Below are 17,161 nucleotides of genomic sequence, written 5' to 3' on the forward strand. Positions count from 1 at the left end.
CTCAAACCTCCCCATCTACAGCTTTGAGGGCAGAGAGGGAAGAAAACTTCTATATTTAGTTACAGTTTAACTTACTGTTTATATTAAATCAGGAGCTGAGGGTGAGATGATTCAGTTACAAGTGAGTCAGCTGCACCTTCACCTAGTGTTGTGGTAACCCCTCTGGTGTTCAGCTCTGTGATGCAACTACAGTCACTTCACTTAATAAACACAGAAGGCTTTGCTAAAAGCAGCAATGAGAGCGCACCTTTTGAGTAGCAGAGCTCTTCCAGGGGAAGGAAAGTTACAGGGCTGTGCCCCAGCTTGCAGTAAGAAAACAAAGGAGAAAACATTCTTTTGCATAGTAGTAAAAGAAAACACAGTTTGCTGCATTAACTACATGTGTTGGAGGCTTATAAATAAACCTTGAAGTTTGGAGATAATGAAACTTTGCCAATAAACATGCATAGCAGCAGCCCTCATTGCACAGCTACTCAGGCATGAAAAACACAAGCTGTTAATTGACATCCACTAGGCATGTGGAATAAGAGGCAACTCCTAACAAGCATCACACTTAAGTAACATTTATTTTATCAGAGTAGATGGTCCAAGTTAAAAGTACTCATGCAGTCAAGGGGCCTGGTGGCTGTAAAGAAGAACTCTTCCCCAGTTTGTGCTATGTGTGAGCACTTCCACTGAAGTGAAAGTAAGGCAGAACCAAGATTTAGCAAGGTACAGGCACTTTGTTCCCAGTTTAAGCAGGGAAAAAAAAAGCCTACATCAGGTCCTGGTCCCCCCCACCCCAAAAAAGCCTCATGTTTGTTAAACAAAATGTTGTAAAAAATAGAAAAAATCCAAGATACAGAAAGTCAGTGCTCCCTAACCATACACTACTAGTTTACGTCATCATATGTAGACCAGAAGTATAAGAAATCATAAATCAAAGCTTACTATTAACAAGTGTTGCGTTACCTGGGATATTTAGCGATATGTGTAATACCAAGTATTTGACAGCAGTACAGTAACAGTCTGACTTGGTATTGCCAACCGTGTCCAAGAGCCTGTCTAACCCTGGGGTTAAACAACTGCTTACAGGAAGTAACACAGGAAAGGTATTTTAGATCCCACGTTATCTGGTTACATAAAACAGTGATTTACAAAAAAACTCATATACCAAACAATATTCTAAATAAATAGTTCATCTTCATGACTATATACAGAGTCCCCGTTACATTAGTTATCCAAGAAGGGCATGTCTGTGTCCATGGGCGCTGGGGCAAGTTCACATAGATAGAAGAGCGTGGCTTCGCTTGCTTCCGCCTCTGTCAGCGGCTCCAGCCGCACCAGTTTGCTCTGGGTGGGCTCGGGGTCCAGACTGCTCTCCAGGAGCTCGTCCACTTCCAGGGGTTTGTCTGCAGAGGAAGGAGTTTCGGCTGTGGAGCTCCCACTCTCAATGGCGGAGCCTGGGTTCCCATCGAGGAATGCAAGGAGTGGAAACGCAGTGTACTGTATGAGCTGCTTATCTAAAGGGGAAAAAAATCCCAAAACATTATCATCAGTTCACATGCCTTTCTATGTGCAGAAAGAAAAAACAAAATCCAACCCAGAGAATTTATTTAAAGAATAACTAACAGAAAAGATTATTGGTGCTAGTGTTTATTGAGTGACTAAAGAATAGTTACATTCATGCATAACATTTGTTCAGATTCCCTGGCGCAGTGCCAAAAAACCCTAAAACCCAAGTATAGTAAGTATTTTGTTTTGGTTATTTGCTTATCAGTGTGACACAAAACCTGACAAAGAGCAAATAACTGAGATGGTTTTGAGGACAATGCTAGTTCAACTGTTAAAACTTTCAACAAAACACTACAACTAACCTGATTTAGGCTTAGAAACTTGTGTTTCCTGTGAAGCCGCGGGACCAGCATTATTCTTGGTAGTTTCTATTCCCTTTGTCTCCATCTGGAAACAAAAGCAAAATCTTAAAACACATGCTTAAAGCCTTTTACAATGCCACTAGAACACAGATGACCAACTATTAAAAAAAAAATAAATTTTTATTTGTGAAGGGATGCAGTGGTATCCATTACCCATACTAACAGACCTTGGCTGAGAAAAGATGAAATGGAAACACAGGCTTACTCAAGCAAGAACCAAATCTAATGCTCATAAACGAACAGGACAAATTCAAAGAGTTAGATCTTTGCTCTACTGCTTATTCTTGTGTTTCTTTTCCCACCAGACGACATGGATGAAACCATTCTGACAAAGTGTGTACCATGTCTGCAAGTACTAAAATCTTGGAGGATACACAAGTCAAGAGACTGGTACAATGTAAAGGCATTGGCCTCAAGGCAATACCAGTTTTAAAGGACATTATTAATTAGTGCGCTTTTCCCTTTTCTGTTTAAAACCCAATCAACAGGATGAATTCAGCTGCAGCCTTCCTATTCTCATGGAAAGCTTCAAAGCCAGAGCATGAAAAAAGTGCTATTATACCAGTAAAGAAAACAGTGAAGGATGAATCAAGTTTGCATCTCCCACTACTGTGTGCATGGAACAATGGATTTAAGACTTACTTTGGGATTAGTGATATGATCTGTGGGATTCATCTGTACGGAGCTTGTAAAAAGCTAAATAAGACAAAACATAAAATTTTAGGTATCTCGATGCTGTTATTACAAATACAAGAACATCACATCTGCATGTGTGAGAATAATCCCTGTACTTAATGTTTTCACCCTCTATTTGGATTAGAGTTTATTTACAGGTAGTTACCACTTCTGCAAAGAAAACCTAGTTTTGGTGCATAATGGCTTAGAATTCCTCGGTCACAAAGGAAACAACTATATTACGTCTAACTTAGACTAACATGTTTTGCGGCAGGAATCTTAAAATACTGATTCCTTCTGCATGGAGAATTCTGTGTACAATAAGGAATAACACACCCTGATCATCAAGTTTGCAAGTGCCACCACGCTGGAAGAAGTCATCAGCCCATGGGAGAGGAGAGCTGCTGTAAGAGAGATCTCGGCAAAGTGGGAGAGGGGCCAACAGCCACTCCATCAGGTTCCACAGCCAAACGCTTTGAGGACACAATAACCTCATGCACTGGCCCCAGCTGGGGAACAAAGGCACAGGACAGGGAGCAGCTCCTGGGAGAGGGGACCTGGGAGTCATGGCCTGGTATTGTCTGCCATGGGCCAGCAGCAGGGCTTTGCTAGAGGGAGGCAGGCTCTGCTACAGGCAAAGCGTAGCCAGCAGGTAACTGGAAGCAACCGTTTCTCTCTGCGCAACACCTGAGCCCACTTGTAGAAGAGTGTCCAGTTTTAGGCCTCCCAGTACAAGAGTTTTCAAATTAGAGGGCATCCAGAGGGCCGCAGATGTTTGGGGGCTCATGACACCCAAGAGGCTGAGGGAGCCTGGCGAATCTTGGCTGGAAAGCGCAGACGAGGGAAGGTTACTGCACTCTCCCAATGCTTCTGAAGAGGTGTTACGGAGAAGACAGACTCCACAGAGGTGGGCTACGGACAAGAGGCAAGAGCTACAAGCTGTGGCAGGGAAAATTGTGACTGATATAATGAAACTCGTCACAAAGAAGAGTCAAGCACTGGAACATGCAGCCGAGAGGCTGTGGAATCTCCCATCATTGGAGATTTCAGAATTTGAGTCAAGGTCCCGAGCAACATGATACAACTTTTAAGCTGGCCATGCTTTGAGCAAGGGGGCTGGACTAGCTAACATAACACACACAGGCCCCTTACAACCAAGGCCATTCTACTTGACATAAATCTGAAGAGAACGTATACATACTCCTAAGAAATAACCTGAAATGGCAGAGAAACTTGTAAAATAAATGCCAAGAGTCTTTCTAATCCCAGTTCATTGAGAAGACCACAGATGATGTGCTGAGCTATTTCAAAGCAAGAGTATTAATCTAATTGCTGTCTGAGTTCAGGTAGCAACAAATACAAGCATTGTTTCATTAAGAAAGCCATTATTCAATCAAAAACTTAAGCATTCACTTGAGCAGTGGTGTAGCACTGAGAATTATACCAGTGCCCCAGGAGCACATATTTACAAATATTTATAACTTTTCTTTTTTAAATGGGAGAAAGGAGAAAAAAAAATATCTGTTGTGTTTTAAATCAATTTTAAACAGTAACAACCCACACAAATACTTTTTGTAGTGTATTACCAAAATACTTAAAATAAACAGTGAAAATTACATCGACCAGGAGATCTGGATCTATGCTGAACTGTCGTCCTGATAACATAGCTTGGAAGTCCTCTAAACTGCAGTCAATACTGTCAAGATAATCCAGAAGTTCCACTCTAGAAGACAAACAATATTTTATTGCTGTATCCCTTAACAGAAGGAAGAGAAATCCACAATTAAGCTTTACACAGATGTACTACATGCATCTAAAAATCTCCACCAGAACGAGAACGAAACAAGTCTTTCATTAGAAACAACCTCTGGAAAAAAATGGAAACTTTTAGCCTCTTTAGAGGAGAGCCCAAGTAAAGCAGACAGGGTGCTCCGAAACAGATATCACATCAGCATAACACTATGACATGACATTAGCAGAGATGCGATTCTTGCACCCAGGTAGCCCTAATGAGTCCCATCCGCCTGCAAGAGCTACACGGATAAATCCTGTCAGTTTGAACAACGATATCCACAACATTACACTGTCAGATTATGCACCCCAACTCACTCACTCGACAACAACAACCTGAGGTCCCAACTTAAAATAGAAGGATCATTAGGATCTGGCTAGAATAAAGGTGACCTATAAATGTGAAGTTCTCAATAGAAACTACTATTCAGTTATTTTTACTTCAGTAAAACAATCAGTTCTAATACTTGAAAAAAAACAAAAGACCAGGCTACTCACTTTCCAAGAAGATTTATATTCTGTGAAATTACTCCATTCTCATTGAGTATGGAATCCATCATTGAGACCGGATCTTCTGCAGTTAAAGCTGACTGGTTATTCAGCTGTACAGCACTTGACATCAGTGGGCTTGTACTGTCACTGACAGGGCTGAGGGGATCGTTAGCTGGGACAGCAACTGATTCGGTGCTTTTGTCCCCTTGAATTACAGGGGCATATTCTTCTTCGTTATCATCTTCCACAATTACAATATCGGGAGAATGACTACAGCTGTAACACCAAACAAATGAATTAAAGCATTGTGTAATGTAAAACATACACTCATTTAAATTGGTGCTATTCCACAGGTTTAGTTACTTCTCATTTCAGTCAAGCTACTATAAGGAAATAAACTTTTCTACTGCTTTTTAGTACATAACACACCAAGATACTCTCAGTATCTTGCATTGATATGGTGCTGTACTGCTCAATACAGTTAATGCAGCTCAGCTAGTAGACACTGTGTCCTAGAACACAATTGCAACTACTAAAAAGATATACGAACACTGATATTTTTTACATTAGAAACAACTATAAGCTCGCATATAAATGTAAAGTATGTACAAACTAAACCGATAATATATATGGTATTTTGCATCTTTCCTGTTGAACAGTATCAACTCTGGAGCATCCGTAACACAAAGGACCTCAGTCAACAATGCTGTAATTAATTGACCTTGTTATGTAGACCAGGAAAGCAATCTAAAAACCAACGTAGAACCTCAAATAACTTGCTTTTATCCATATTCTGGTTTTCTTAACCCTTAAGTAGCTGTAATTGGGCTGCCTTTCTATTGCAGCCTTATCTTCATGAAGCTTTTCTATCAGAGAATGCACTTCCAGACATCAGCTGAAAAAGAACAATGGTACTAGTTCAAGTATAAGCTAGAAATATCTGATTTTTATTCCTTGAGGCATAATACAGGCCCTATCAACACAATGCACCTCAGGAAGAGAGTTGCATCTCAATCCCTGGACCAAGTTCCAACTGCTCATAGCTGAAAGATGAACTACTTCTGCAGTGCTAAGTACAGACAGGAAGGAACACAGTCACAGAATATTTGAGACTCAAAAAAACCTCCTGATATTAACTGGCTTAATAAATTTCAAAGACCACACCAACACTTAACAGACAGCACACGCAAATTTTTCTCCGTAACAGTCTGTAAGAACAGGGGAAGTCATACCTGTCTGTATTCATAACCAAAAGTAAGAAGACGTCACTTGCTCTGTCTTTGGACAAGTCGTATATTTAACAAGAGTGCAATAACACTGATTGCTTCTCACTAGTTTCTATCCTCCACATATTAAAACTCCAAAAGCCAATTAACTATTTGGAACAAACCCAAAGGTCAATAAATCAGAACCTAGTGTGAATTCACAGATGAAGCTTCTATATGTGCAAGAGTACTGAATAATTCTGATCACTTCATTAAAAAAAAATTATCCAAGATATCTGAATTACTGCGTATTATACAACACTGAAAGCCAATTATCTATATAGACTTCCAGAGACTGCTTACTTGGAAGAATCTGAAGTGGTATCTTCACTTGCTTCTGGTGTAACAGGAAGATTTTCTTCATCACCCATGGGATTTTCTTCATCACCCACATCCTCAGTGACATCATAAATAATGATGTCATCTGAAATCTGTTCCCTTTGTTTTAAGCCCTCATTTCTATTCAGAGGTACCTAAGAATTATTTTAAAAAGAGTCAGGGGACAGAAGGACAATGAGCTTCAGCATTCTGGCAGTTATCATCGTATCTTACAATGCTTCAATTCTTATGACGTGCAAGAGGTTTCCTACAACTCAGAGACCACAAACTGTTTGTATAGATCTACATTTAATAGAAAAAACACAGAAATAAATGAACAAGCTAGAGAACAACAGCTACAGAAAGAATTCCAGAATCCCAGAATGGTAGGGGTTGGAAGGGACCTCTGGAGATCATCTAGTCCAACCACCCTGCCAGAGCAGGGTCACCTAGAGCAGGTTGCACAGGAATGTGTCCAGGCAGGTTTTGAGTGTCTCCAGGGATGGGGCCTCCACCACCTCTCTGGGCAGCCTGTTCCAGTGCTCTGACACCTTCAAAGTAAAGAAGATCCTCCTCATGTTTAGGTGGAACTTCCTATGCTCAAGTTTGTGCCCGTTACCTCTTGTCCCGACACTGGGCACCACTCAAAAGAGCCTGGCCCCATCCTCCTGATGCCCACCCTTTATGTATTTATAAGCATGTTTGGCACGCTATGTTTGGCATATGCTACAACCATATGTTTGGCAAATGCTACAAGCATGGAAATAAAAGTATACTAGCACTGTCAGCAAAACCAACAACAAAGCTGTGACAACAGGACAACATGAGAACTAAAAATATTAAAGCAGTGACTGCCATTTAAATAGTACTTTGTTTTAAAGCTATAATTCTAGTACTACGCTACAGCACTCATTCTAATGATTTCCCCACCAACCATTATTTGGACAGCAGAAAATAACTTTCGGTGGCCTGACGCATTCAAATGGCACAGGAACTTGACATGATTTTGCTGGGTTGGATGCTGCCTTGCAGAGCAACACGCTGGATCCCTGTCACTGTATGGGGCTAGGGGTGCCTAACGCCCAGAGATACCAACACAGCATACATATGCTAACGTACTTCTAACAGCACCATTATTAAAAGCAAACTGCTTTCAGTAGGATCACATCAAGCTGTATTTAATCTACAAGTAACTGGCTTATACATCCTTATATTGAAAAGTGATTATCAACACTCGGCTTCTGAAGGAAACACAACAGGGCATATCACTTCTAAAAGTTGATACCTCTCAGTACACAGCTATGTTTTGTTCCCATAAGACAAGCTACTTCATCCGTCTGCCACCCTCCACTCCTTCCTTCATCATAACAAAGAGTACGCATAAAAGAAAACTTACATGATGGTTACTGTCAGCTGGTTCTTTCACAATTTGTTGAAATACATTTGACTTTGTAGGTCCATTAGTGTTCAGAAGTAGAGGCCTAAATGAAAAAGAGTAAAGGAAGTAAGTCATTGCAGAACTAATTCTTTGGTTTTAGTCAACAAAACATGTCAGTATATTGACTGGGCAGCAAGTTTTCAAGACCATATTTACCTCTTGCGTTTTAGGCTCACTAGTTGGTTATTCTGCACCAAGGTAACAATAAATTGTACAATCTGTAAGGAAAAGAACACTTTTGTTAGTCACTCTACTCTGTAATTGTTTCTCACAGAGTACCAAGATACTTTACGGCAGACAACTTGAATAATAAAAATCTATATATAAACAGCAGAACACTTATTTTGTGTAGTAATTCTCATTTAGAACTGTTCTGAAGAGTTAAAAAATGTGGTAGAGTAGAAAACACTGATGGTAATATCTAAAAGGAATAGTTATTCAGCTGTCTGAGAAAGGCTTTTCCCATAGCCGGCAATAAAGAGTAGGCTTTTACACTACATCATACAGTACACAGAAAAACATCCAGTAGCTCAAAGAAGAACTCTAATAAGCAACGACAGAAGGCACTAGGGATGTTGACTGTAAATATAACATGCATCTGTAAACAGTGGTTCTGGTGAATGGCATTTTTGTCAGACTCAGAAAAAATGATACGGACACTTAAGAGTATTATTAGCTGCCTTTCCTTTTGTAATGTTAGACTTTCTTCCCTTATGTTTTAAATTTAAAGATTAAGTGCATTAACCTGGCTTGAACAAACTGGAAGAAAAAAAAAAATCAGTAAGACTCTTTGCTACAAGGCTGCTTTCAGTGTTGCTATTTCTGATATGTTAAGAAAAATAAACAAAATCTGTAAACTCTTTGCATTTACATCCGTTTTGGTAATCATAAATCTAACTGTTAAACTAAGCTAAGCTAACATAATCAGCGTGTTCCACTCAATGATCTATTATTCTTCTGATAACTCCAGAAATATACAATCAGTGGGTCAGTTAAGTGGGACAGTAGTGAATTTCCAATACAGAACTTTGCAATTCTCGCAGCGAAAAAGAGTTCTTCCTGAGATCACCCAACACAGAATGTTAGTCATCCAATTCCTGAAGTAATAAAAAAATGGCTGGACCATTTTTTAAGGATACCTTAATGAAAGATGTATGACGTTCTTGAACCTCTTTCTTTGAAAATGTTTACAACAGTTTGGCCTTATCTTCTGCTTACGTGGTGAGAACACTGAATGTTTCACAAAGATTTGTTCACCATACACCAACCTTTACCCCCCCCCCCCCCCCCCCGCATTAAAAAGACATACCACAGACTACAAAAAAAAAGAGTGAGGACAAAGTAAGGTAACATGCAGCACAGCATTCCTAGTTCAGAAGCACTCACTCACTCATTCGCATATGACACTTGAATGAAGCCTTACCTTCCGAATAACTTGCTGCTGTTGCAAGTGTTTTGCTCTCAGTTCTGCCACTTCCCTCCAAAGTGATTCATTCTCCCTGTTTGAAAAGGATGGTCAAAGTCAAACTAAAGCTAAGTTTTACAATATTTACATTAATCATTTTTGTTAAAGATTAGTTGGCTTCATTAAAGCTCTTTGAAATGTGTTTTTAAATTTGGGGAGTAGGCGGGGGGGAAGTCACACAGTCATCAACCTTCACAAATAATTACAAAATGGAGACCCAAACACAACAAACAGCCTGCAGAGAATTTCCAGCTCCCTTAAAAAAATAAAATAAAAAAAAAAATCCCCAAATTTGGCAATAGTTATTACACATAGATTCAGCATTTAAAAATTAACTATTTTGTTTCCTTTCCTGTAACAAAGTTACCTTTTCCTCTTCCTTCTAGTAATTAAATCCTAAGGAATTAAAGAAAAAAAATAATAACAAATCAAGTGTACAACTGGTCTCTGGCAGTAGCAAAGGACCAAACAGCAAAAGAATGTGGCTTCCTCCCACCACGAAAAAAGAGAGTTCTTCATCTATATCAAGCCTGTTTGTCCTCCCTCACACTCCTCTTGTTAGATGCAAGCCACCTGTCAGCAACAGTACATCCACCTTGAAAGCATCTTTACAGAACAAGCTCTCAAGTCACACATGCGGCTGTACGTAAGCCTAACAGTTGCCTCTATTATCTCCAGTAAAGGTGCATGTTAGGTGCTAAAAAATAATAGGAGCGCAGCAGAGATGGCAGTTTTCATGAAACACTGCCATTTTACAAACCTTGGTTGTTCCAGTACTCACTGGAGTCCAGTTACTGAGACAGTATAAAAACTGCTGTACAGTGGCCCTTGCTATTGTATCCATGAGCCTCCTTGTTTCCAACAGCATAAAGCATATTATGAGGTAAATAATGAATACTGAAAGCTTCAATGAATAAGGAAAGACAACATATCACTCTCATCTCTTTTGCAGTTTAGTTTTCAACACAGATGTATGCCAAAAAAAGAGGAAAATCTCTCCACTGGTGTTAGTGTTTTTAGGAAACCTTAAGCTAAGTTTTCAGAAACAGCTGCTTATATGCAGTGTGATGAAGCTTATTATTCACTCCTCAAATTGCTCCTATGTCCAACATACAATTTAAGAGTACAGTTCCATAACAAACTTAAATGAGGTCAGAAATTCTGAATTTTCTCAATTTCTCACCAGCTTTATTAACATATTTTGTTCTTCTGACTTAGTTTCGGTTTCTACCTCAACCATTTTAAACTCAAGGGACAACAATATGGATGTCAAAGACCGATCATTCTTTCTTCTCATCTCTACAAACTATCAGGTCGTTAGCAACCAGATGTCATTTCAGTCAAAGTCAGCTCTGCTCTGGGCAGGGGTTTGGACCTGACAGCCTTCTGAGGTTCCTTACAACCCAAATTCCTCTATGATTTGAAAAAGGTGCTTATGAACATTTTTCAACGTTTTTACTCTAGACTGCACAGATTTTAATAAAGACTGTTCCTAGACAAAATAAGTTTGCCTTTGAATATTCTACCACTCGAGTAACTAGAACTGAAGACTAGAAATGACAGCATTTACATCTTAAAACTTGAACTAATCAGTGACCTCTGCCAGAGAGGTACACAATCATTTACGTTCTCAAGTTAACATAAATTAAGGAGTCCTGAGGTTGAGTTACTGTTGAGGTGCTGTGCCTTACAGTGCATGAGCTTATGCTCATATATCCTGTCTGTATCTACATACCCTAAAGTGTTAAGTAATTTGTGACACACATCTCTCTCATTGTTGAGAATAAATCGTAATTGCTAAATAGGTAATAACGATATTCTAAAAATACTCTATTTACATTTGGATTTTAGATTCTGTACCTCTGTCACTGAGGTATAACTAATGAATTTCCAAATTAGATTTTAAATAGATTTTCACAGGCATTAACTCTTCTGCAATTTTTAGCAGTGGGGCAATGAAGAAAACACCAGGAAAATAAAGAGCAACAAGCAAAGACATAAACTGTAGTAAGAAAGTATTATAAGCAATTTGCATAAACCAAACTCTGCCTCAAACTAACACAGTAACTACTTCAAACTTGAAGATGTAAAACAGCATACCTTATGCTAAGAGCCGAGTTGAATATTCAGCCTCAGCAGCATTATGGAACTATTATTAAAGATGTTATTTAATTGCCCACTACTACACAGTTTTCCAAACACCAAAACTGCCTATTAATTTTAGCGATATCAGAATATTAAATTTTTAATGCAGTTCTTTTATTGAAATTTATTTTCCTGAAGCACTATTTAAAGTTAGGCAGTAAGAAATCAAGAGACATCTAAAATTAGGTCTTTTTCTGATATCTATTACCAGAATTACACAATTTTAGGGATCAGTTGTTGATGGAGCAACTTACCTCTTCAAAGCAGATAATCGAGATTCGATAGTCTCTTGTTTAATTTGCACCTTTTGAGCACTACTTATTATTTTGGAGAGATCTTCCTGACGTATCTTGTTTTCTTCAGGTCTTGAAGAAGAAACCTTTAAAGAAGATTAGAATCCAGAAACAACACTTTCCTTTACTCAACTACTAATTTTTTTTGGTGATCAAGTATATTTTCTTCTAGTGTTGATAAACTATGTATTTAAGTTAATAATAAACCAAGCATCAAAATAAAAAAAATACAGAAACACACAGGATTTTCTTCTTACAGCTGTCGCCCCATTAGCTTTAGCTGTTACAAACATTTGCATACATTCAGATTCTCCAGGCATCCTCCTAACCGCTCTACTTCATCGTAACTGCTTCACAACCACCCAGTGTTAATGAGTACATCCCTCTCACCATAGTTTAACTTGCCATATTTCCATTCAATATCTATACTCCTCTGCCTCGAAGTAATGGCAGAGCACATTTCAGAATCACATTTAGAAGCAAAACAAACATGTTTGTCCCCTGTCTTCTTTGGTGGAAAGTTTAATGCTTAGTAGCTTTGTTCTGAAACAAGCTACATAAACAAATGGATTGTTATACTACTAATGGTAAAGTCAAAGCATGCTCTGCCCTTCTTCTAATACCCATTTGCAAAATGTCTTATTTGTGTAACTCGCTCATTTTTGCCACCTGTGAAACTTGCTATAGTGACAGCAAAGCAGGTTATATAAAGTAGCCTAGTTAAATCCCCCAAAATATCTTTAAACAAGTCAAGATATATATGACAGCAGTGCAGCTTGCTTCCCCAAGCTCCAAAATTATTTGCACTCACAATCCTGCAATTAAACTTGACAGAAACTTTGCTATTCATTCATACATACTAGTACAGGTTTTCCACATACTGAGTTTTCACTGACCTTCCTTTTGATGTGTTCCAACAAGTCTTCTCGGCCCTGCTTAAAATACGGGTGCTGAAACTCTACTGGACCATCTCGCTCCAGTTTGACAATCCCAGAATCAACATGGACAACTTTACGGAAGCCATCTTTAAAATAAGAAAAAGAAAAAAACCCATAACTCTCAAAACCCATATTAAGAAATTCAAACTATGCTGTTCCAACTATCCTGATACCAGTTTTGAGGATAAGACAATATCCTAGTTGCAGAGAACACGGGGTCACTGCTCGAAGGAAATTGCCTATAACTAAACACGTACAGGATCTAGAACTATGCTAGAAATCAAAAACTTACACATGTTCAACTGTCGGACAAAGCTTGCCATGTTGTTGTGCTTGAAGTACTTGGGAAGAATCTCTTTTGCGAACCTTTGTTCATCCAACACCAAGAAACTCTGGCCATTCTAAAATGAGAGAGACACATTAAGCTACTTAAAGACCATTGTAGAAAACACGCTGCACTTTTAGAATTAATCACCAGATAGGAATGTTTCCTTTGTGCACGCAGTACGTAACTGATCTGCTTGCCTACAATTTTCCACAACAAAAGTGTACAAAGCCTGCAGTTGCAAAGCGACAGAGTATTATCAATTTACATGCCTATCCATATTTGAAGGGAAATATCTCTATTGCTACTCATTGTTTCGTCAGAAAGTGAATTAATTGTCTACCAACAATTACCACAGTTTCACTACAGGACAACACTGCCAATTTTCTACGTAGCTTCGAAGTATTGGGAAGGAATCTAACAAAGAGACTGTGCAAGGGGTAAAAAAGCAATGACCATCTGAGAGTCCCTTCTGCTTTCCAGTATACAAGCATGATTAATTTGATAGGACTTGTAGAGCAGATGGAGCTGGCAAAGAGCTGAGCGGGTCCACTGGGTTTTGGGGTTACCAAAAAGGTAACCACCCAAGGCAATATCCCTCCTCCTCCTGGGATGCCAACTGCAAGGGAGAACTGATCTTTTATTTCATCCACAAGCTTTGACTAAAATAGAAGGCTCAGCTCTTTGTTCTTCAGTGACTGTGCTCCATTAACTAAAGGACAAATAATTAATTGGCAGAATCCAAATTAGCTACTTCAAAATGGTGTAGGTTTTGTCTGTACATCCACAGTACTCTCACCCTGTATTTAACAAAAAGCCTATCATCTTTGACAAATGTCAACAGTGATACTGCATCTTCTTAGAAGCCCTTTAGTTCAACAAGTCACATTTGTTTCTTACCCTTAAATGCCAGCTCTATGATCCCAAGAAGCCCAGAAAACCAACCGTGAGACTACGTGAAAATCCTTGCCCAAGAGCTTGTTTATGACAAACTAGCAAGGATTGACAGAAACAGGATATATAAACAGCTCACCACTGTATGGATTAGGAGCTTAAAAGTGAGGGGAGGGTAGGAAGATGAAAACTTCCCAGTAATGCCTGCCTACCTCCTGATGAGAATCAGTCAGCAGAAGGGAAAGGGGAAGCAAAAGAAAGGGCAGGAACAGATCATCTTAGCCAATGCATTAATGAAACTCATCAGCTACAAGTGCTCAAACAGTACTACAGTGACCTGTGACGCCAAGAGACAGCTTTCATGTGGCCTTCACTCTATAGTCACTTTGACATTGTTCAGACCTAGCGCAGAAAAATCTGGGAAACACATCTACTAGTTCTTGGTGCCCTGACAGTCATTTACAGCAAAGCTGCACAGTTGCCTGACTTGAACTCACTGAAGCCTTACTACATAAATACTGTATATTATGTAGTATTGTATATATAGTATACTATACATATATACAATATATACATATACTATATGTATATATATAGTGTGTGTATATATATGTAATATCTATATTACTGTACTAAATAAATTCACATCCTAGTGTTCCTGACTGCAGCATACAGCAATCTTCCAAGTACTTCATTTGGTACTCCTTGTATGTGTTGCCATGGACAACACATACCCATGGCTTCACCAAGATACGTATGCAGGGAGATAAAATTTGGCTGTTTGGTTTCAGATGGCGCTTATCCTTACAGTCTAAGGATATGGATTTGTATAGGAGGAAAGTGAAATATTATATTAAGTGTACTCTTCCTTCCCTGTTACACTTGGTACACTTTCCGTACCCCATAAGGTTGACATGGTGTATTTTTAAAAGACGTCATCACTCATGTACTAAGTGATCCCAATACCTTCCCCCCCACAAGAACCGCTGAACGCTGGTAACATCAACTGTGATTAGTGGATCTTCCTTCCACAAACAGCTTTGTAGAATCTCAAACAATTAGTCTTTATTTTTAATTAAGAAACTAATACCTAAGGATACCTAATAGCAGCCTTGGTGTGCTTGTGTAAGGACAAAAAAATGGAACTTCTTAAGCTAGACAACATCTGAATCTCCATATAGCCCTTAGCACCCCTCCTCCAGAATAGAGAAGGAAAAATAAATCAGAAGGAAAAGCTGCTGTAATCTACCAAGTCTACCAGCTTCCTTCCTCAGAAGTTCTGGCTGAAGCTACTGGTAACTCATTATCAGTAAAATGTTTACGATGACATTTTATCGTTGCTTGAACATTTAAAATAAACTCAGTTGAGACCTGCTATCTCAACACCACTTGAAGAAGTTGATACAGCTGGAGAACAGGCTTTTTAAAATATAAGTTACTTTATAAACATCTAAGAACTAGAAAAAAAATGAAATTATTAAAACTGCTTAGCATTTATCATAAGAACTAACAATGCTAACTGCAGCAAGCTTGCCAGCCCTTCATTACTTTGTAAGAAGGTGGTTATTTCCTGCCTTCCATTATAAGGCACTTATAAATTTTGTGCTCTGATAACACTTCCTTATTATTCACTACAGCAGCCTGCATTTGAATATAAAGGATTCAAGACTGAAGGACATCCAACCCAAGTTTTCCAGTTTTTTTTTTTGGAAAAACAATCAAAGGATATACACATGGCCACCGTACACGTTGAACCTGCAGCTCCCAGGAAAGGGATCTCAGTTACTGAAACAAAGAGGCAGATCAACACTTGTGTGTCATGTCGTGCGTCCCCCCCAAGTCACTACTGACGGGTCCCCAGTTTCACTTCCTCCGGAGAGATGCCCGCGCTCCATCCCCTCCACGCCGCCCCCCAGCGGACACGGCGGGGGGGGAGAGGCGGTGGTTTGGGGGGGATAGCGTGTGCCCGCTCCCGCAGGTGGACCCCACACCGGGCCTGACGCCACCCGAGAGCAACAGTTGTCGTCCCCACGTGGCCGGCCGCCCGCCCGCCAATGAGCGCGGGCCGCTCGCGGCCGGCCCGGGCCCCGCCGCCCCTGCGGGCGGCACACGGCGGACCCGGACCCGGCCCGGGCCCGGCCGAAACGCCGCTCCATCGGGTCGGTGTCACGCGTGGAACGGCGGCCCTGCCCGTTTCGCGTACAGAACGCGCGAACAGCCCCGTTTCCCTACGTTCTCTCCCACGGCGGGACGCTGCCCCGCAGCCGCCAGCTCTCCGAGGGCGAGCCCTGTTATTTACCGACTCGCCAGCCCGCAGTTCCCCCACTATGGCTTCATAAAAACGGCGTGTCAGCGCTCTGCAAAACCCGGCCGCCGTCGGATCCCCGCCCTCGGCCCCGACCGTCTCCCGGGGACACCCCAGCCTGCTGGGTCGGGGCCGGCAAACAGCGCGGCAGCGGAAGAGGACGCGCCTCCCCCCACCCCCTCCCGCGGCGGGCACCGGCGCTCCCACTCCCCAGGTACCCGCCGCAGGGGCTGAGGCCGGCGAGGCGAACCGGCCTCTCCCTGGGCTGGGAGAGCCGAGACGGCGCAGAGCGGCCGGGGGGCGACTGGGCAAAGGCGGCGGGGCGCTCCCTCGGGGAGCCCGACCGAGCCCAGCACGCGTGCCCGGTCTTTCCGTCCGCCGCGGGCCCGGCGGGAGGCCCGGCCCGGCCCAGCCCTCCCTCCCAGAGCAGGCCCCGGGTCCCCGCCGGAGGAACGGGGACAGGACGGACGGATACACGGACGGACACGCACGACCTCCCGCCGCCCCGCGCACGCGGGCGATGGGGGGGTTGGGGGCAACGGCCGCGTCCGCACCTGGCTCCAGGTGATGAGCTGGTTGCTGGGGGCCTCGCCCACCAGCGCCCACAGCTTGCTGAGGAAAGCCGGGACCCCTGCGCCGCCGCCGCCAGCGGAGGAAGAGGAGGAGGGCGGCGGCTGGCGCTGGGGGGGCTGCGACGGCTGCTGCTGCTGCTTCATTGTCGCTCGGGAGCCTCCGCCGTCTGCCCGGGGGAGTGTGTGTGTGGTGGGGGGGAGGCCGGGCCCTCCCCCGCCCCGCCCGCGCCTGCGCACCAGGCGGCCCCCGCATGCGCGCCAGCCTGCCGCACGTGCGCCTGCGTGCCCACCCGCCGCCTTCCCCCCCGCGCGCTTTACATAACGGCCCC

General features: G+C 41.9%; 1 protein-coding gene across 2 annotated transcripts; it reads right to left on the bottom strand.

The window, feature by feature from the left end:
• Nucleotides 1-547: 547 nt before the first annotated feature.
• Nucleotides 548-17,043, bottom strand: HSF2 (heat shock transcription factor 2). 2 transcript variants are annotated; one of them, XM_054194130.1, is made up of 13 exons: nucleotides 16,815-17,043; nucleotides 13,029-13,137; nucleotides 12,695-12,822; nucleotides 11,760-11,884; nucleotides 9,319-9,394; nucleotides 8,052-8,113; nucleotides 7,854-7,938; nucleotides 6,443-6,612; nucleotides 4,881-5,150; nucleotides 4,209-4,314; nucleotides 2,559-2,612; nucleotides 1,857-1,941; nucleotides 548-1,502 (listed from the first exon to the last, which is right to left on the bottom strand). In XM_054194130.1, exons 1-13 carry the CDS (start codon nucleotides 16,974-16,976, stop codon nucleotides 1,213-1,215), a joined length of 1,722 nt encoding a protein of 573 aa, XP_054050105.1. In that variant the 5' UTR covers nucleotides 16,977-17,043; the 3' UTR covers nucleotides 548-1,212. The 2 variants fall into 2 exon arrangements, with proteins under 2 accessions (XP_054050105.1, XP_054050106.1); XM_054194131.1 differs by lacking the exon at nucleotides 2,559-2,612.
• Between the last annotated feature and the right edge of the window lie 118 nt (nucleotides 17,044-17,161).

This window comes from Rissa tridactyla, chromosome 3, assembly GCF_028500815.1.
Source record: "Rissa tridactyla isolate bRisTri1 chromosome 3, bRisTri1.patW.cur.20221130, whole genome shotgun sequence".
Taxonomy (NCBI): Eukaryota; Metazoa; Chordata; class Aves; order Charadriiformes; family Laridae; genus Rissa; species Rissa tridactyla.